At 39.9% G+C, this 19,813-nt stretch overlaps 3 protein-coding genes across 11 annotated transcripts in view; 1 reads left to right on the forward strand and 2 right to left on the reverse strand.

Moving 5' to 3' along the window:
• Window positions 1–558: 558 nt before the first annotated feature.
• itpkca (inositol-trisphosphate 3-kinase Ca) lies at window positions 559–7,195 on the reverse strand. The gene is made up of 7 exons (XM_046040302.1): window positions 7,045–7,195; window positions 4,013–4,112; window positions 3,642–3,858; window positions 2,957–3,161; window positions 2,282–2,383; window positions 2,131–2,202; window positions 559–1,948 (listed from the first exon to the last, which is right to left on the reverse strand). The coding sequence occupies exons 1-7, from the start codon at window positions 7,084–7,086 to the stop codon at window positions 1,742–1,744; spliced, it is 945 nt and encodes a 314-aa protein (XP_045896258.1). The 5' UTR covers window positions 7,087–7,195; the 3' UTR covers window positions 559–1,741.
• ccdc61 (coiled-coil domain containing 61) lies at window positions 6,352–13,001 on the forward strand. 8 transcript variants are annotated; one of them, XM_046040293.1, is made up of 14 exons: window positions 6,352–6,589; window positions 7,653–7,810; window positions 7,918–8,000; window positions 8,598–8,758; window positions 8,862–9,014; window positions 9,096–9,303; window positions 9,391–9,491; window positions 9,607–9,827; window positions 9,979–10,057; window positions 10,212–10,409; window positions 10,496–10,541; window positions 10,986–11,048; window positions 11,161–11,227; window positions 11,338–13,001. In XM_046040293.1, exons 2-14 carry the CDS (start codon window positions 7,663–7,665, stop codon window positions 11,430–11,432), a joined length of 1,623 nt encoding a protein of 540 aa, XP_045896249.1. In that variant the 5' UTR covers window positions 6,352–6,589; window positions 7,653–7,662; the 3' UTR covers window positions 11,433–13,001. The 8 variants fall into 8 exon arrangements, with proteins under 8 accessions (XP_045896249.1, XP_045896250.1, XP_045896252.1 ...); XM_046040294.1 differs by having other exon boundaries at window positions 9,610–9,827; XM_046040296.1 differs by having other exon boundaries at window positions 6,353–6,589; window positions 9,391–9,473; window positions 9,610–9,827.
• LOC123963434 (transcriptional regulator ATRX-like) overlaps window positions 11,513–19,813 on the reverse strand; it is a 32,873-nt gene continuing 24,572 nt past the window's right edge. For both annotated transcript variants that reach the window (XM_046040292.1, XM_046040291.1), the window contains exons 23-35: window positions 19,600–19,730; window positions 19,438–19,511; window positions 17,927–18,012; window positions 17,691–17,847; window positions 17,506–17,597; window positions 17,311–17,416; window positions 17,023–17,200; window positions 15,554–15,745; window positions 15,285–15,428; window positions 15,080–15,151; window positions 14,892–14,987; window positions 13,548–13,676; window positions 11,513–13,457 (exon numbers count right to left, since the gene is read on the reverse strand). In XM_046040292.1, the coding sequence (XP_045896248.1) occupies window positions 13,365–13,457; window positions 13,548–13,676; window positions 14,892–14,987; window positions 15,080–15,151; window positions 15,285–15,428; window positions 15,554–15,745; window positions 17,023–17,200; window positions 17,311–17,416; window positions 17,506–17,597; window positions 17,691–17,847; window positions 17,927–18,012; window positions 19,438–19,511; window positions 19,600–19,730 (1,550 nt within the window). In that variant the 3' untranslated portion in view covers window positions 11,513–13,364. The remainder of the gene's footprint in view (window positions 13,458–13,547; window positions 13,677–14,891; window positions 14,988–15,079; window positions 15,152–15,284; window positions 15,429–15,553; window positions 15,746–17,022; window positions 17,201–17,310; window positions 17,417–17,505; window positions 17,598–17,690; window positions 17,848–17,926; window positions 18,013–19,437; window positions 19,512–19,599; window positions 19,731–19,813) is intronic.

The following is a 19,813-nucleotide window of genomic DNA, read 5'->3' on the forward strand; positions in this document are numbered from 1 at the left end:
CTGTGGTAGTGCTGTGCAGCTTCCAACCCCTCTCAGAGGGCTTTTTGTTGTTGCTGCAGACTGTGTGGGAGGATTTGTTGAGCATGACTTTCAGTTTCTCTGTCTGTTCATCCCTTTAATCTCGTCTGGTGCTGCACGTAAGGGCAGGGGTTCCCTCTGCCTGCCGTCTGATGGCTGAATGACAGGAGTGGACAGGTGTGGAAGACAGAGTGCACATCTGCCTTCATCTCACCAGTCAGCCCTGTATCAGATGCTGAACTTTAGAGTCTGTTTAATATTCTGATCTGTTCAGGTTTTACAGTACTGCATACCCAACACTTTTACTTGATAGTTTAATGACTGTTGATGTATGTGAGTATGTACCGATATCTGCATGAATCCAACGCATGACTTTCTCAACAGAATTGATTTGCAATAGATTTAACAATTTAAATTACTTTCTAAAAGGCTTAATGTAGCACACAACAAATCTATATATATGATCCAGGATTTAAATATGACATTCGCACAAAATTAACAAACCATTCACCTTTCAAGTACTCCCAACTAACCCTAATATGCAGTTTACTAAAACATTTTCTTAATTCTTTATTATGTTTATTGATTTATTTAGAGACAGTGCATGTCAATAAGCAGCGCTGTTAATGTGCGATTAAGCCAATTTGCTAATTTTCATCTCAAGTCAATCTGCTATTTGTCAAGCTGATTCATTTTGACTGATCAGTTGTAACATATGAAGGCAAAAAAGGGAAATTCTGCTTGATGCTGATGTTTTCATTGATCCAGAACAGCAGAAACATCAAATGCCATCTACCTTGGTGCCTCAGAAAAGGATATTAACAGCTGGTTTTCAAGAGGTCACCGTGATCAACAGCACTATGCGCAAAGGTCTAATCTCAATGGACTACAACAAACACCCTATCTAATACTGGTCTCAACTACACTACATTATGTATAGTTGGCGTAAACATTTAAATGAAATTGCAACAACTTTGCATTTTAATTTTCACACACTCAAATGGTTCTATGACCATATAAATGAACATTTTAAAATGTTAGACATTTAATTTTCTCAAGTCATGGAAAATATTTAAATTTAAATTGAAATTATAATAGTGAGGCATTCAAATTCAGAAAATAAGTCCAATTTTTTGCATCATACTCTTAGCACCATTTTAATGGCAGTGTGACGTTTAAACTACCAAAAATCTCAAGCCAGAGGGGGCAGCCATATCTTTGGCTTTTAATTGCTGTGTGTTTCCTGAAAATAATGAGCAGCTCATCTCAAGACAGTCGGGCAAGTTAGTGTTACTGTCAGTGCAGTACAGGTGAGTCTATTCAGTAGTCAAAATTCACAAGGCTCGGGTTGCTCTGCACCCCATAAATCACCGTTGACCTTTTGACCAACGTTGTCGTCCTAATTTATTGACAACGATCTGTTCTTATTACAAAATACGAACAGATTGTTCGTATTTTGTAATATTGTAGTAGTATTTTGTACATTGTATTTTTGTACAATCTGTTCGTATTTACTTGATAACCCCTTTTGCAAAAACGTTTTGTTATTGTAATCAATCGCATCTTCCATTTTTTTTTTACAGCCTCATACAGTTTTTCCCCCCAATAGAGTTCATTCCCACAATTTTGACAACACAACCATTTCAGAAGCCAGTGCTTTTGCAGTCATTCACCACTTATGAGTGGTGAAGGATGGACTGAGAGTATATGCTTAGCGTGGCATTCAAGTCTGTGGCAGCATGTTGCCCAGTATATCAATGAGGTTGTCCAGACCCCACAGGTAGCCATCTTCTCGATTGCCCTCTACCCAGGGAGTACGGTGGTCCACGGTGAGGTGCGGCGGCAAGGCAACTGTCTTTCCAAAGTCAATCATCCAGACTCCTGTTCTGCCTGTCCAGTCGTGTACAAACAGTAAGGAACTGCCCACAACCTGCAGGGATGCAGTTGTTATAAAAAAGTTCCACCACTGGTCAAATGATACTATTATTGTTCATCATCAGCCTAAGCCTGCTAACACAAACAATGCCAACAGAAAATGGGCACAATAGATTTCTAATACAGCTCTCTTCGTTCTTTCCTTGACATTTCCAAAATCCTGCTCAAAACATCTACCTCGTGTGTCCTGAAGAAGTCTGACGCCTCCAAGACCTGCCGCAATTGTTTCAGTCGTCTCAGATAGCCGCACTGAAGGGAAAGACAAAAGGTTTACAGGAAAGAAAAATAAATCTACAAGTAAATGAAAGTCAGCGAAGGTCACACTCACCGCAATGTGTGTATTGGACTCAACAAAGTTGTTAAGTGCTTCCATCACCTGCTCTCTGCTTTTGGTCCTTTTGAAGTTTGTGTGACATTCTTCGTTTGCCTTCTACAGGGGAAGCGTACAGATTACAGCATTATATTGCAAAAATTTGCAGCCATTAGACTATGAAAATTACAACAGTTTGTTAGGTCCACTGTAATTTTTCTTTTTTTTGTTTTTTACAGAGCGGGGGTGGGGGGTAACTTAGCATTAACTAAATAGTGTTTTCTTTTGTTTTACTCGTTATTAATACAAGACAAGAGTCAGTGCAGACATAAGAAAAGAGGTGAAGGTTTCAGACAGTTAGGCAGATACGAGGGAAAGCAACAGGCCAATTGAAAGCATGTGTCACATCTTAGCCATTTATAAATGTCTGCAGTTCTTCCACAGTTTTTATGCTTCTGAACAGAAGAAAGTATCTGATAATACTGGTTGGCGAATGAAGCTTCGATAACACAAGCACGTTAAGTTTTATTTCTAGTAAATGTATACTATAATCTTAAGTTTTTTTCTCTAGAAGTTAGGCCCCATTCCCCCGGCTCTGTTTCTTTATCTTTCTTAGTTTTTTACCTACAATGCCCGTAATACGCCATTGTAGAAAATAGCTTTATGGCTGCAAAAACAAACTTTAGAGCTTACCCTGAATCCTTCAATACGGAAGCCCAGAGTTGTTGTGGAGCTCAGCGACTCTCTCCACTGCATGTACCTGGTTTTCAGCACTGCCTGCTGGGCTTGTTCCTGGACTGTTGGGGCCTCTGGGTCCACAGCCACCATCTTCTCATACATGTCGTTACGAGGCTGGGGCCGTTCTCGGGCCAACAGCAGCTCCTCCTCACGGTATGTGCTGTGAAGGACAGTTCTGGCTGTCTTTATTGTGAGCATATTAATTCTAGTACAGGTGTATTATAACTGTAAAAAAACAACACTTCAATGAAAACCATATTACTTTAAAATAAGATCAAAAATTATCATTTAAATGTTAAAGATGCTCATTTGTTAAGTATTTTACATGAAAAGAATGTTTTCTGTCTTGTCAGCTTCAACTTAGTAGTTTAGTTTAGTTAGTTGTTTTATATGTGTTGTATTTCAGCCTCTAAACAGTTATGAATGAGTAACTGGGTTATTTAAACAACTTAAAACAACTGCTGATTTTATTACTAAATTATTGTTTCATTGATGTAGTTTTTGATATTCAGGATAAATCAAAAACTATAAGGCCTTTTTGAGAATTAGTGCTCCACTGTATGTCTCCTCCTTCAAATCTGCCTTAAAGAAAACTCACTGAACTGCTCTCAGTGGCAAAAATTGTCCCGTTAAAACTTACCGACTGCCCATCTTGCAGTCCATGATGCAGGCAGGTGTGTTGAAATGGGTCAGCAAGTTATCCATCATGTTGTAATCCTGCTCGTCCTGTTGCACCACACCGTGGTAGGCTGGAACAAAGGGCCTCAAAGCGTCCTCCATCAGCCTAAGGTAGCATTGCTGCTCCTCCTCACAAAACCTCTTCAGCAGCGTACCATAATCCCCAACACGAAAGCTCCCTGTGAAGACAAGCAAGGAAAAGACGACTCAGAGGAAAGGACCGACAAGATTTAAACAGATTTATTCCATTACGTACATTGTGGTGGTTTTTTTTACCAGAATTAGATCTGCTGAGGAGCAAAATGAAAGACAAGCAAGACCAGATAAACAAACCTGCGTGTCCGACCACTTGCAGCCACTGCTGAGGTTTCTTGGGCGTCATAGCAAGGAGAGATGAAGTCCCGCAACTTTTGTGTTTCTTCCATGCAGAGTTCTGCATCGGAAGACCAAACAGTCAGTCAGTCATTGTGTAGCACACATACACTCCACGTCACACTCCTCTGTGTTGTTTTGCGTCTTTATGGCCCGGCAGCAAGGACCTCAGACTTCAGACTCGGTCACTGGGCTTTTTGCCAAATGGGTGAACAACGTCTCCGTGGAAACAGCCCTTCCCAAGACTGAGTGAAGACAAGCAGACAACAGGGTCGGCTCTGATCTTACGCAACAGGTTTATCAAACATTTACAGGAAGAATTTGTTTTCTACTGAAAACTGCCATTAGCCACACAGTAACACTGGAAGGTTGAACACACATTCGTGGACAATGTCAACATGAAAGTTGGTTCAAAGTTTTGAACTTATGTTAAAGAATGTAGTGCTGACACAGTAATTTAAATTAATTGTTTGATTGAGGGAAAATGATACATATACTGTAACATGTAAGAAATACCATTAAACTTTTGATATAGTTAAAAATAGTTCAATGATAGCTTGAAGAGAGGCTTGTTCTGTCTGTCTGTTCATCAGATCATTATAAATTAGATATACTAATCTAGCAGTACCGATTCAAATTAACTACAGTTTTTGTATCGTTGTACTGGCTGCAGATCACAGGAAGAAGAAATATTTAAGTTGATCATAATCATGCGAGATGTACGTTTGCCTTCTCATTTGCAGTGGTGAGACGTTACTACTGCATCATTTTAAAGGCATTTCTACTTTACTTAGATACTACTTTATACTTGTACTCAACTACATTCTGCTTTTAAATGTCTTAATGGTCTTGCCCCACCCTACATCTCTGAACTGCTACACCCCTATAGACCCACCCGTTCTCTCAGGTCAGCCGATCAACTGCTCCTAAGTGTGCCCAAAACAAAGCGCAAGCTAAAAGGGGTCTGTGCTTTTACTGTAGCAGCTCCTAAACTGTGGAATGATCTACCTCTGCATATTAGACAGGCATCTTCACTGTCTGTTTTTAAGTCTCTTCTTAAAACCCACCTCTTTTCCCTGGCCTTTGATAAGTGAAACTGACATTTCTTGTTTTGGTTGTATTGATTTTATTGTATGGTTGTTATTGTTTTTATTTTATGCGTCATGTGAGCTTTGTATTTAGTGTCTTTTATGTTTTCATTTATTGTTTTACTGTACAACACTTTGTGTCCACTTTGGATTTGTGAAGTGCTCTATAAATAAATATTGATTTATTTGATTGATTGAGGAAACATTGTACTTTTTACTTCACTTATAATTACAGTGGTGCACGGTGGTGCGGTGGTTAGCACTGGCGCCTCACAGCTGTGGAGTTTGCATGTTCTCCCCGTGTCTGCGTGGGTTCTCTCCGGGTGTTCCGGATTGGTTCCTCCCACCATCCAAAGACATGCAGGCTAGGTTAATTGTGTGAGTGTGAGTGGTTGTTTGTCTGTGTGGCCCTGCGATGGACTGGCGACCTGTCCAGGGTGTACCCCGCCTTGCGCCCAATGTCAGCTGGGATTGGCTCCAGCCCCCCCGCGTACACAGGATAAGTGGTTGACGATGGATGGATGGTATTACAAGTAAGTCTCAAGTCTTAGCACTGTATGGTTCCAAGTCAAGACCAAGAACTCTTAAGTCAAGTGTCAAGTGCTAAACTTTGAGTTTCGAGTCCTAAACAAGTCATAATGTGCTCTATACCAAAATTTAATTCCAAATCATATAAAATACTTTATTGAATAAAGCATTTACCACATGTACAGAAAAATGGCAGAGGGGCAGTTTCAGACAAGTGTCATATAATTTCAAGAATTAAATGATGTGTTTATGCGCTGCACACAAAATTTATATTTGGGCTTGGGGAGGGTCTCAAGTCAAAAGGTCAAGAGTCATTGGTGTTAAAGTCAAAGTCGAGTTGCAAGTCTTTTTTGATTTTGTTAGGTGGGGTCTAAAGTCATAATATTTGTCATGTGACCCGAAAATGTTATAATAATCAGCACTTGTACTTGTGAAGTGTTCAGAACATTTAGCATTTTTCTGCAGCAATATTATAAGTGATGGTATTTTGATATGAGCCAAATTTTGAATGCAGTACGTTTAATTAAAATGGAGCATTTACATTGTTATATTGCTACTTTTACCTACGTAAAGGATCAGATAGGCTACTTCTACCACCTTTCAGCAATCTCATCTTAGACCTCGTTGAATGTAATGTCCGCTCACTGCCTGTGGAGGGCGGCGATTCTCCTCAGAGGCGCCGAGCCTCCGTCAAATTTGGGCAGAGGAAGAGGCAGCACAGTCAAAGCAAAGGGAAGAAGAAGAATTTAACGGTTCCCGGTTGTTGAACCGCCCCAGTCTCCACGGTGCCGGTGGCTTACACATTGTTTTGGACTGTATGGTCCCACCAATCAAGCGGCTAGAAGTTACTTCACCTAGCTGACGCACCGCGATGTGTTGACACCTTAACTTACCTCAGTACAGATCATTACTGCAACCAAAGGTAACGTCAATGTGTTTTTTGGGGGGGGGTTATTCGCACGATGGATAACGTTATGTTCACTTACAGATAGCTTTGTTAGCAAGCTGCGAGTCAAGTAAACTACCAACACAACTCAAGTTAAACTAACGATGATGTCCATGCTAGCTACCCTTAGCTAACGTTGGTCAGTTGATGTTAACTCTCTCTAGCGGGTCTCTTGACAGAGAAGTAGAAGATAACGTCAATTTTCTTCCACAATCCCGAAATTAACACTCTCATAGTACCGACCCTTTAAACTTAACGCGAACTAGCTAAAGAAGCAGACCCCGCCGTGTTTTCTGTAACGTGCACTGTTACAGTGAGAGATGAGGATAACAGATTTCATGTTTCACTACGCACGGGAGAAAGTGAAGTCGGGCGTGAAATCTAACCGCGTTGTAACGCAGCAAAAAAAGGAGACATTATTAATAACTCACCTCGTAAAACATGACCGTAGACATTTGCTGAGTCCCAGACATATCATATGAGCCACCAACCAGAACTTTTTTCCCAATAAAAATGATGACACCTAGTGAAATGGACTCTACCGGCTTGCTACTGCCCCTTGCGGTGTGTTTTTGATGGTGACCGACTGTGCGACTCTGTGAGGGAAAGCAAGGTAGGGAATAAGAGAGAGAGCCAGAGTAACAACATGGATGATTTAAAAATAATAACTAGCTCACCTCTGAGAAACAGTAGCTAACAGATATCTCTCTTTTTCTATAGTGGCCGTACCCCCTTGTTTTATGTATGGATCTCATCTTTAATGTTAAAGTGAATGCAAATCTGCACACATCAATCTAAATGAAGCACAAATATAAAACACTTTCCAAAAACAACCTTGTAAGTAGAAAAAATGCACATGAGATACTATTACTTTACTGATATTGTACCTTTTGGGTTGTCATATATTATGTCGTATTTTGGGACATATGAAATTCTCAAAACCGCGGCACGTATCATTTACTGAATGGCTTTTTAAAGTTGTCTTCTTGATTCAGATTTCCCTTGTTAACCTCGTAATAATTATATTTCTCATCTGCAGACCCAGAGTGATGGAGGAGGGCTCTGAGGTGATGGAGGATATTGTATTTCGAGGAGTGGAGTTTTCTGTGAAGATAGAGGTGGATAAGGGTTTACTGATAGTCGAAATCTCCGACTCAATGACAGCGGATCAGTGGAGGGGGGACTTTGACCCAGCATGTAAGTAGCATACATTTACCATAGATTAAAGCCATCACAGGCACAAATATTGTCACTCACATTATTTATTTATTTATTTATTTATTTACTTATTAATTTTTCTTTAGACATTGAGGACCTCACACGGAAAACTGGCAACTTCAAGCAGTTCCCCATTTTCTGTAGCATGTTGGAATCAGCTGTTAGAAAGGTATGTTTGAAGGTGCGCCCAGATAGAAGGGAAAAAAATGTAGAGGTGGCCAAACGCATACAAAGTCAATAGAATGATGTGAACAGACAGAGATTTACTCGAGGCTGTGTGAGCTAAGCGAGACTCACTCATTCGAGTTCAATGTTTCCACTTGAGCGAAAAATGTAGTTATCCCGAGCTGTCTTATTCCTTCACTCCTTTTCATTAATGCACAGGAACAGAGGCCAAAAGGGGAGGGCCTGGAGGAAAATATGAGAAACTATCGGGGGACATTTAGAAACCGGTCACGCAATTCTAAGTGCTGTTTCAACAAACTTGTGGCTAAAACGCAACAACAGTCAGATGTGTGCAAAAAAAGTTTGATTGTCAGAAAAGAACAAAACAATTGTTATTATTTTCTGTGTATTTAAACCACAAATACAAATGAAATGGTAAAAACATTTTTATTGCTGCACATTTAAGGGTCAGCTGACATGAAAAAGCAACGCAGGAGGCCACCATCATAAAAGCATTTAGGCCTATAATATTTTATAAGTTGATGGCCATGAAGTTTATTCTATTTCTGATGCTCATAGTTAACTTGAGCTCCTTCTGCAGACGACTGATTCTGTTACACTTGACCTCTTGACCTATGCTGACCTGGAGCTGCTGCGGAACAGAAAAGCAGGAGTGGTTAGTCGTCCTCGCGGCCATCAGCAGTCATCTGCTCTCACTGCCAAAAGATATCTAATCCTCATATACACTGTGGAGTTTGACAGGTTTGTGTTTGCATGGTCACACATTATAAACGCCACAGATTTTGCTTCTCAGTATTGTAGTTATGTCTGTGTTAATGACTGTTTAATTATTTTGTATTTATAGGATACACTACCCTTTACCCTTGCCCTATGTGGGTAAGCCCGACCCAGCTGCCCTGCAGAAGGAAGTCAGAGCTCTGAGGGCTGAGCTCAGCGCTGTTGCATCTCATGGAGTTAACAAGGCTGCCGAACTAGAAATGCAGCGGCTACGAGCAGAGTAGGTTGCATTTCATCTCCATCACCGTGACCAATATGAAGCGATGTGGGACTGTTTTTGACGTCTCCTACTGTTTTCAAGGCTCGCTCTGGTGAGAGAAGAGAAGGAGGCCATGTCTAAGGTTCTGGAGCGACTCCAGATCAGCGGAAGTGGGACCACGTCCAGACGAGAGGACTGGCAGGTCCGAGATGTGGTGAGGACGCTGGAGGAGCAGCTTGTCAAGGAGAGGGCCAAAAGTCAACGCTCATCGAGCAAGAGAGGCCAGGAGCAGCGACTCCTATTGGAGCAGGTGGAGCCCTTCGTCTTCTGCAAAAAGATTATGTTGTTTCCTTTGTTGCCCATCTGGTGTTAACACATTTTCCCCTGTCCTGGTTAGTTGGAGGAGCTGAGAGCGTCAGAGTGCGCTCTCCGTGTTCGTGTCAAGAGTCTCACCAACGAACTGGCGTTACTACGGAGAGGGTTAGACAATCTAAGCGTGTACTATATCTTTACTTTCTCTCCCTCTCTTTCATTCATTAATTTACAATATGGAGTAAATATCTGAATTCCGAGCTTGACTTGACGCACATATACCCTCTTTGTGTGTCTGCAGCAGAGTGACTCCCGTGTCCAGTCACATCAGTTCTCGAGTTGATGGGGAAATCTATCGCTCTCTGTCCCGCGAGAGGAGGTCGGCATACGGGACAGTCAGGGCTCGCTCTGGGTCCAGAGAACGGATGGAGGACAGAGGGCGAAGGTCAGAGGAAAGAGGGAGAAGAGCGGACTCTTCAGGACCACGTGCTCGCATACCCAGGCCGTCACCTTCTCCCACTGGTACTGTCTCTGCTCATGATGTGGCTTTAGTTCAGCCTGTTATTTCTAATCCAAGGCTGAATCTAATTTTCCTGCTTCCCTTTTTGTGAATTTGTGTTACAGACTAATTCAAATTCCTAACTATAATGTGTTCTCACCAACTATCTTACAGGGTCACGGGTGCCACGCTTTGATCCAACAGCTTACATCCAGGACAGACAGCGCAGGCAGAAAGATGCAGATCTCAAAAAGTTGGTGCTGTTATTTTTCCTTTAACAGTACATCAGCATTTGGTGTTTTAGCTGTGCAGAACGATAGTTTTCACCCTGTTTTTTTGGTGTGTGTGTGTGTGTGTGTGTGTGTGTTTTCAGCCTGTTTTTTTGTTTTGTGTGTGTGTGTGTCCAGACAGAGGAAGGTTCGGAGGGACATGCTAACATCACCAGTTGTCCCTGAGAGAGGGCGTTCACGTTCCAGAGAGGCCTATGCTCAGATGGCCCGGTCCGGCAGCAGAGGCAGGAGTTTATCTATGGAGCGGAAAGGGAGCAAGAACTCGTCTGAAAGCTCATTAGTGGATATGGAGGAAATGACCAAAGCTCTTTTCAGGTGATGGGCTTACCCTGGATAGGTTTTGTGAAGTCTCCATTGTTTTAGTTCGTTCTTTTAATGTTGTTTTCTTTCTGTGCTTACAGGGGAAGAAAACAGACTTACAATGGGCCCAGTGTGGTGAGTGACATGGTAATTAATGCAACTCTGGTCCCTGTTTATTGCTGCTCTGTTGTGTATATATTTAAAAAGATAAGGTTGGGGCTATTCTATGTTTTTCTTACTGTCAACATATCCAATGAAAAGACCAAAAACTAGCAATATGTTAGTTTGGCTCTCAATACTGTCCACCATCCCGACTCTATCTGTGGATCACAGCTTTAACCTCTTGTCTGAAGATTTACATCTTCTGAAGGACAAAGGGGGTTAAGGAACAAAACAGGTTGAAAATACTTTTATATATTTATATAATATTTTTTTAAAGCCTGAGTATTTTCCAAAATCAGGTCAGCAAAAGTTATGAAATTAAGGAGTAAATGGTGCCTTTGTGGGGGACTATTTTCAGCTGTGGATTAATACACGTTTGATACAGTGTGGCTCGTTGATGTGTTTTGTTATTTTTTTATTTAACAACAGCGGAGCTGTGTGGCACAGAAGAATACTACTATACACCAGGCTTCAGCTATACAGTCAGGACTTGTTAGTAAGATCAATTCAGATCACTGCTGCTTTTGGTCATTTCATGGGATTTGTTGAAAATATAAAAATCGCCAGGCTTATCTCTTTTAATGTGCAATTTATCGTTTTGTAGTCTAGAGGAGGCCTTTTGACGAGGAAGCCATTATGCAGTACTCCCACACAAAGAATGAAGGACAAAGGTGATTTATCAGTGTTTTTACATTTTTCATGCAATAAAATAATTTTAATGGGGAGGGTGCTAGCCACCACACACACACAACTTCTTATCATTTTACATCTTCAACCCCAGAGAGCTCCATAGATACAGGTGCGGAGCTCTCAGAGATTGACGCCAGGCTGCAGGCACTTCAGGAATACATGAGGGACCTGGATACAGGACACTAACATCCGCTGCACAACCCGCTGCTCAAACCACACATGGATATGTTACTTGACAGATGCACAGCTTGGAGCTCAGGCCATCAGGATTTGTGTAGTCTTTTTATTATTATTATTTTTTTTACTGTGCACAGACAGAGGAACACGTTAAGCTCCAAACATGAGTGATGGGTTTACCATGTGTTCATGTAAGAGACTGAAACTCCTCCTTAAGGGTCAAACCTCTAGGACTTCAGGAAAACTACAGCCATCACTGAACGTCGACTACGTTATGTGGACTGAAGGTTTTTTATTTATTAATTACTTTTTTAATATACTAAGTTTTTATAATAACTTAAGATGACTGTATCTTGAATGCAGTGTTATCCTTTCTTTTTTGTAGACCTCAACTAAACTACTTACATGGCTCCATGAATGAGTCTGAATAACTTATTTTCATCCTTTACTCACTTGTTTAACTTTCTTTCCCTTTTTTTTTTTTTTTTTTTAGTAAAACACATTTCATCATTGGGAATTGTAAAGTGGTTTGTAATCTTAAGAGTGCAACATATGTGTTCTTTTGTTGAGTTCTCTCGCTGTGAGTGTGCATCTGCTCTACCTTTCTAAACACATTTATGTCAATGGGTGTGAAAGTAATTGTGTGATAGTAGAACATGTTAACCATGTGATGGACTATTGTCTCTTCCGCCCAGTGCATGCTGGGATACATTCCAGCTCCTGTACCCTGAAAGGCAATACGCAAGACTGACTGCATACATGTGATTCCAGAAGTCTGCATCTTCAGTCAGTACTGTGTGTTCTTTCCTGCCTGAACTGAACTAAACGTTCCCAGTACATTTAAGCATTATAGTTGATATAATTATATGACCTTTTAACTAGTCGATCCACAAAATGCATTCAAATGTGGTATTTCCTACTGTTTGAACCTAAGTGGACCTTAATTTCACTTTGAGGTTATGTCCCATACTCCAGCATAAAGAATATTAATGGTGGATACTTGTGTAAGGGAACAATACTCATCAAATAGAAATAGTTTTGGACAGACTATGGATATTTGTATTACTGTGTGTAGAGACACGACACCTTTTGTTTGATAGTGAAACTGCCAAATTTTGTATGAACTGTATGTGTACAAAGACTGTCACTCTTTTTTCCCAAATGTATTTTATACCATCTAAAATTTAATTTATAAGAAATGTATCCTCTTTGTAAAGACTTATTTTCCCCACAAACATAACGATCCATTGAGGGCCTGTGCAGTTTAGTGCACACTACTTTCCGATGCTCTAATGTCAGTTGAAGTGGAGCCTGAAGGGTTTCCACCACTGCAGCTGGCTTGCTTTCATTAATTAACAAATAAACTTCTGGGCAGGGAGCCTTCGTCTCAGGGGAACAACTCTGCGTCTGAACAGCTTGCACTGTTGAACACCTTATGTTTATGTCATGAAGAAAGATGCAGCACACATTCACTGACACTGTAGCAAGCTGCACATATTCACAAGATGTGCATACAATTTCAGAGGGTGACATTCTTGAAAAGACGAGAAATAAATTTCCTTTGCAAAACATTAGAAATTCATTGTCTTTCACTGCATAATACCTGCATAATTCCTACAGGACTCCATCATAAGACAAGACATATTCCTAACGGACTTTTTTTTATAAGCGTTTGTTTTATTATTTAAAGTGCCGAAAGTGTTACAAAACAAAACTGGCAGTGCATCTGATCATTGCTATAATGGATCCTAAGGCGTGGAAATTTAGTACACCGCATCTGAGTGCTGCTGTTATGTTCTGATGCTATGGGAGCCCAGTGCACTATTTCCATACTGGTAAAACATACATTCAATTCACTTGTAGAGCATATAAAATAAGGTTTCTCTGTGATGAAGAACAAAGGCATTTGTTTCTTTTCTCACTAAAACGTGAATTTGTTGTTCAAGTTTGTCCGGGCGTGTTCACAGCCGTCACGGTCATCTGCATCCCTTGATTTCTTCGAGTGTTCAGTATGGCCTGGATGCTGAGTGTGAGCTGTGGAGGGATTTTAATTAAAACATGATAAATGTCTATTTGCACATATATGTACAAACATACACACTCACATGTGTAAAAATGACTTACTGATTGTTGCTGAGCAAGAACGTCTCGATAAAAGGCCCGTCTACGTTCCTGCTCCCTCTCATCACACAGTCTCCAAATCTCAGCTTTGATCTTAACCTCAGCCTCAGGCAGCTGAGGATACTGCTGCCGCTGTAACATAAATAAATTAAAGCTTACACACACCAGGTACAAATGAATACTCTGAACAACTGCAACACAAGGTTCCTGCAATGCATTTTATTAACTACACACAATATAACTGATGTGGGATTGATGGAGTCTTGTGCTAATATTTGGATGTGTGACAAGCTAATTTGTGAGACAAGTTTGGTTGCTGATCTATATTCGGAAAATCAAACTAAAAAGGACTTTAAATGTTACAGAGATGCTACACATAACCTCTACACATAATTCTCTACTTACCTCACTGAATTTGTCAGTTATAGGTTTCCATCTCTGCTGGTAGAGTACCATTGTACCGTAAGAGACTTTGTGATTTAATATTGTATTAGACCATTGTGCGCTGCATTGCTTTATGGTAATATTTAATTTTCACATAATATTTAGCATTAATGTATCTTAATTTGTCTGTTAATTTTTTGTGGAATTGATATTTCCATATGAAATCACATATACTAAGACAGATTTCATGTGTATTAGGGCCGCTTATAAAGATTACTTTCAATACTGATGAACCTGCAACTCCCACACACTGTCTAGCTTGCAAAAATAAATGTATAAACTGGCAATGTTTCAGTACTAGACCTTCATCAGGAAAAGTTAGACAGTGTGCAGGAGTTTCTTTGCAACTTTTGACCTACTCGTCCCCCTCTGACGTACCCGTCTCACGATATAGATGTGCAATGTAATTATCTGTTCTGATTATTGATTAACCTGCCAATATTTCTCTGTTAGTTGATTTGTCTATAAAACAGGGGAAATTGCATATTACAAATTCATAAAGGTGATGTCATCAAATTGCTTGTTCGGCCGAACCAACACTCACTTATACGTATATTTACAAATAAGACAAAGACTCAACACTCACTTATTATACTTATATTTACAAATAAGACAAAGAAAAGCAGCAAATCCTAACAACTGAAAAGCTGGAACTGAGAAATATTTGACATTTTTCCAACAATTAATTGATTATCCAAATTATTATTTTAACAGTGAATGGTTAAAAGCCTACATATAGCTAGAAATCACCGCCTAAGCCTAGGGCCCTTTGATGCAATATAGTTTTTAAAAAGAAACATCCATTCATGATTGTGAACATACTGCATATTTAAAAAAAAACATACTGTTTTACTTTAAAAAATTTACATTTTAAATACTTAATGTGACATTCAGGTCACTCACCACTCGCAGCAAGTAGTCCTCGCTAGTGTGAGACCTCATCCTCTGCAGCGACAGGAAGGCCACAGACACATTTCCTCTGCTCCTGTTAAGCAATTCCTGCAAAGACATTATGTAATACGTTATAAAACACAAATATCACCAGCAGCAGTTCTAAGAAAAGAGTTTCAGAAAATTATATTTATTCATACCAGTAGCTGTTCATTGGTCTTCATATCCAAGGTGTCCTGGGTTGAGCTAACTGGTAGGTTGGCCGTGTTTGACTGAGGACAAAATACAAAGGCATTTACATAAGTAATGAATGAATTATAATGTAAAACACAGTGCATGAAGACTAGGACATGCAGTTGAGACAGTGCTCATTAAATCTTTGCTTTGTAGTGTTCAGCTCCTTACCTCGGCCTCGTACTCGGCCCAGGCAGCTTTGCGTTCTGCCTCACTGAGCTCCTCTTCTTGTTTATGGTCCAGCAGCGATTCATGCTCGTGGAAAGACACTATCTGGTCTTTACATGTTTGTAACAGCTGTGCCAGGACTGTATCCTAGGAACCACAAACAAAAAGTCATTCGATATTGCAAATTATTTGCACAATTGTTTTCACACAGCTGTGTTTTATATTTTCGTGTCATCAAAGCAGAAACATGAAAATAAAGATGGTGACGTCACCTTTGGCAAAACAGAGGTGGTTCTTCTGCTTTTCTTAGAGTTTGGGTCGTCCAGCAGGTCTGGCTCAAATGTGTAAAGTTCAGTCAGTTCAAAAAGGGTGAAGTGCCTCTCAATCTGTTGCTGATCTACCACTCGATAGGACAAAGACTGCTTGGTCACCTGACGATCATAGATCTTCTCCTCCATGGTGCCCTGGAGATGAAGATGTACACAATAATAAACAGGACAGAAAGGTTTATGTATAGGTTTATATTTATATATAAATATATTGCAAAAATGTGTGATCATAAATTGAAATTTGATTCAGAATTTAATTTAAAAAAGAGCCTCTCAGAAGTCATGTATCACTCTTAAACCTTCAGTCTTTTTCATCTTTATGGCAGTGCTTTCTAGCCTTGTGACACCTGAAAATGAAGCCATGTGACCTCTCACCACAGGTTACATGTGTCTATGAGTTGTGAGCAGCTGCAAAGAGTGATCATCCCTAGATCATTAGGATATTTTTACTGACAACAAAAAAATATCCAGTGTTTCTCAAGAAAAAAAAAAAGCAAAGACTCTGGGGAAAAGTCAGAACAAAAATCAACATCCATGTATGTAGCTGAAGAAAATCTTTGCCCATTTTCCATTAATCAATAAATCACCTTACGAACGAAATTTTACTGACTTAAGGTACGTAGTGCAGCTCAAGAAGACTTACATTTTGTCCCAAAAAACACACAACACTACTGTTAAGTCCTTTTAATCGGTTACTTTCAAAAAATACATAACAGCAGTATTAATATTAAAATTCATATTTATATATAACTAAACTAAAAACTTTAAACTTAAATAAATGAGCAACTATTTCAGGCACTGTTTAGCCAGTGCATTACAAACTGTATAGACAGATTATCTCTCTTGAAACTGCAACGCACATCAGCTTGTGTGACTGTTTTAATAAAACATTGATTAAGACTGGAGAGCGTTGCCATGAGTTTATGCGTTTTACATGGAATATTGCGCCGATATTGTTAAATAGTAACATCAGTAAATTATCACAATGAACATATTTCTCTTCACATTTATAAAACATCCACATTTATCAAGGTAGATTATGATTATACAACACAAGGTTGTACAACAAAATTAAAGTTTGTAGTCCCTTAATGCTACACACAGAACTGACCAGATGATTAAATGTATATTAGACTGTTAAAATATAAAATACATAAAACAATATATACAGTTATTTATATACACATACATACACGTATACACCCATTTTATTTTGAATTTGCGTCTGCGAGAATGTCAACAGCAGCACCAAGATAGTGATGATAATATGGTTTTCATCTTCACATAAAAACTCTGTCATTTAGGAAACATAGTCAAAGTCATCCAAATTGACTGTTTGTGCACCAAGCATCAACGATGTAAAGACTTAAGAGTTACTAAGAGTTACTGTAAATGAAGACCAGTGAACTTACCTGAGCCAAGAAGCGGTACACGAACACTTGTTTGAACTGACCAAAGCGGTACACCCTGTATATGCTCTGTACGTCATATGAGGGATTCCATGAGGCGTCAAAGATAATGACCCTGTTGGCAGCGACGAGGTTGATGCCAAGTGAGCCTGCTCTCGTTGAGATGAGAAACAATCTGCCGCTAATATAAAGATCAATAAAATACAATCAGAAACTATGTCATGCCACTGTCATACATTCTGCCTTATATTAATCCAGTGTAATTAATATGGAAAGATTGATCATCTGTACCGAAAATTGTCAGTATTATTGAACAGATCTGCCCATTTCTTCCTTAACGTAGCACTGGTGGAACCATCAAGCCGATAGTAATCAATGTTTTTAATCCAGCTGCCCACTGTGAGAACAACGAAGTACAAAAAAGTAAATTAGCATCAAGGAAGATGTTTCCCTTACATCATATGTTCTTTGCCATACACAGAATACCTTTGAATAATGATGGGTCTCTGGCTTGGTGAGAAGCCACAAGGAAGTCCTCAATGAGGTCTAATGTGATCAAGGACTGACTGAACACAAGCCTAAAAGAGCAAATGGATGGATTTGGTTAGCTGACAGACCACTTCTGTGTGTCTGTGTTTAAAATTTTCAGAATTATCAGAAAATACACATACACTTTCTCGTTCAGGTCTTCAGCCATTCTGAGGATCTCAAATAAGAGCACCATCTTCCCTGAGTGCTCCAGGATTTTAGCGTCTTTTTCTGACAGCAGATTCCTGAACCAGCCCTCATCTTGATTCTGAGGCCTCGAGCTGATGGTTGCCGTCTCTCCTACACAAAATTTAACACAAACTATATTAGTGTTCAAGCTACAGGGCTGGAGTATCAGTGACACATGAAGCTTAAATACCTTCTACTGCTGGAGCGCCGTTGGACACATCAACAATGCCCGCTGCCCTGCCGTCATCGTTATTCCCTTCGTTCTCTCTCAGACCACTACATCAGGCAAAAAAGTGTATAAAGGTATATATATATATACATATATATATATATACAAATACACACACACACACACACACACACACACACACACATACATATATATAGTGTTTTTAGTGTTTTTATCCTTAACCTTTCCTCTCCTATACTTCTTATGTTAGTCTGTCCACATTTACTAGGGTTTAGGTCAGAGCTGTGAGACTGTTTTGGTGTTTTCCCTCTCTTGTTGTTCCTCTCCTCTCCTAGAATGTTCATTCAAGGCCGGGAGAGGATCTCTGTTCCCCAAAACATAGAAACCTAGATTGTGTAAATGATTATGCATCCATTTGCTCGGGGCCAGACGCCCGATGCCGCCCTAGGCAGCAGGTCTCTGGACCAGCTGTATATGTGTTTTAGTACTTCTCTGTTATTCTCTTTTGTTAAATAAATTCTTTAAAGACGACGGTTGGTTGTAACTCAGTTCTTTGCTCAACCCCTCACCAGGAATATAATTTCTGCGACAGTTACTTGTTTTAAAGGCATTGCTTTGTCTGCCACTAATCCACACAATATCTTATTTTTGGAACGTTTTGCACATTTATCACTCTAGAATTACAGGAATATCTGACTTTACATTGGTGTAGGTGCTTCAATGCATCCTGTTCCCTGTTACTAACTGACTAACTAGTCTGATAGCCAATAGATGTGCAGCTTTAACGAGAAACAAATAAAGTGAAACTGATGTGTTAGGGTGCATTTTCCATGGCAACGGCAGTGCGTGTAGACGCAGCGACCAGTAGCTCCCTTAATTTATGCTATATTTTTGCTTTTATTCTCCTTTTTTACAGAAACTCGTTTAAATCTCCACGCTGGTGAAGAATGCTCAGAAACGACTGTATTTCTTGAGGAAGTTTAAGAAGGCCAAATTCTCACGCCAAGTTCTTTTCAGCTTTTACAGAGGCACTGACTGGAAACATCACAAAATGGCATGGGCACGGCTAGGACCGGAGGGCTCTGTTGCGGGTGATTAAAACGGCTCAGAAGATCATTGGTACCCATATCCCGAGCATCAGTGATATCAGTGAGATGAGGTGCCTGTGCAGAGCCCAAAGGATACTAAAGGACAGTACCCACCCAGCCACAGCCTGTTCACCCTGCTGCCTTCAGGGAAGAGATATAGAAGTTTCTGCTGCCATACCACCAGACTGCAGAGCAGCTTTCTCTCCAAGCTATCAGACTCAAACTCTAATTCATCCTCAGCACTGCTCCATTGATGTTTATTTCTGTTTACCATTTTTCATAATTGATTCTTTATTAATGTATATTGTCTACTATGTGGCAGAAGGGAGTTACACACTCAATTTTACTCTATAACTTGTTATATTGTAACAATAAACCTACCTACCTAAGGTTGAGTGTGATTATGAATGCAGTAGGTATTACCTCTCAGCCACAATGGTTTCTTCATTTCTCAGCAGAGCTGCCGCTTTAACTTGTTTCTTCTTTTCAAAATGTCCCTGTAATTAAAGTTCAATTAAATGCTTTAGGTCATGTCAGACTAATTAGGTGTCAACATGCGTTCAAGGTGATTTTTTTTTTTTGTACCTTGTTCTCCTTGCTGATGTAGTTGAGCTGAAGGCACCAGGGATGAGTCCAAATTCGGCCGAGCACCTGAAAGTCCTTGAACAGGTTTGCTCCAGTCCTCGTCTTTGCTCTGTTGGGCATGGAACCAACACCTGGAGAAACAAACGTATTAACTTCAGATCATCGATCATCTGTGAACCCCCTGACTTTCTAAAAAAGTTAAGGTACAACACCA

The sequence above is a fragment of the Micropterus dolomieu genome, linkage group LG23, assembly GCF_021292245.1.
Source record: "Micropterus dolomieu isolate WLL.071019.BEF.003 ecotype Adirondacks linkage group LG23, ASM2129224v1, whole genome shotgun sequence".
In the NCBI taxonomy this organism is placed as follows: Eukaryota; Metazoa; Chordata; class Actinopteri; order Centrarchiformes; family Centrarchidae; genus Micropterus; species Micropterus dolomieu.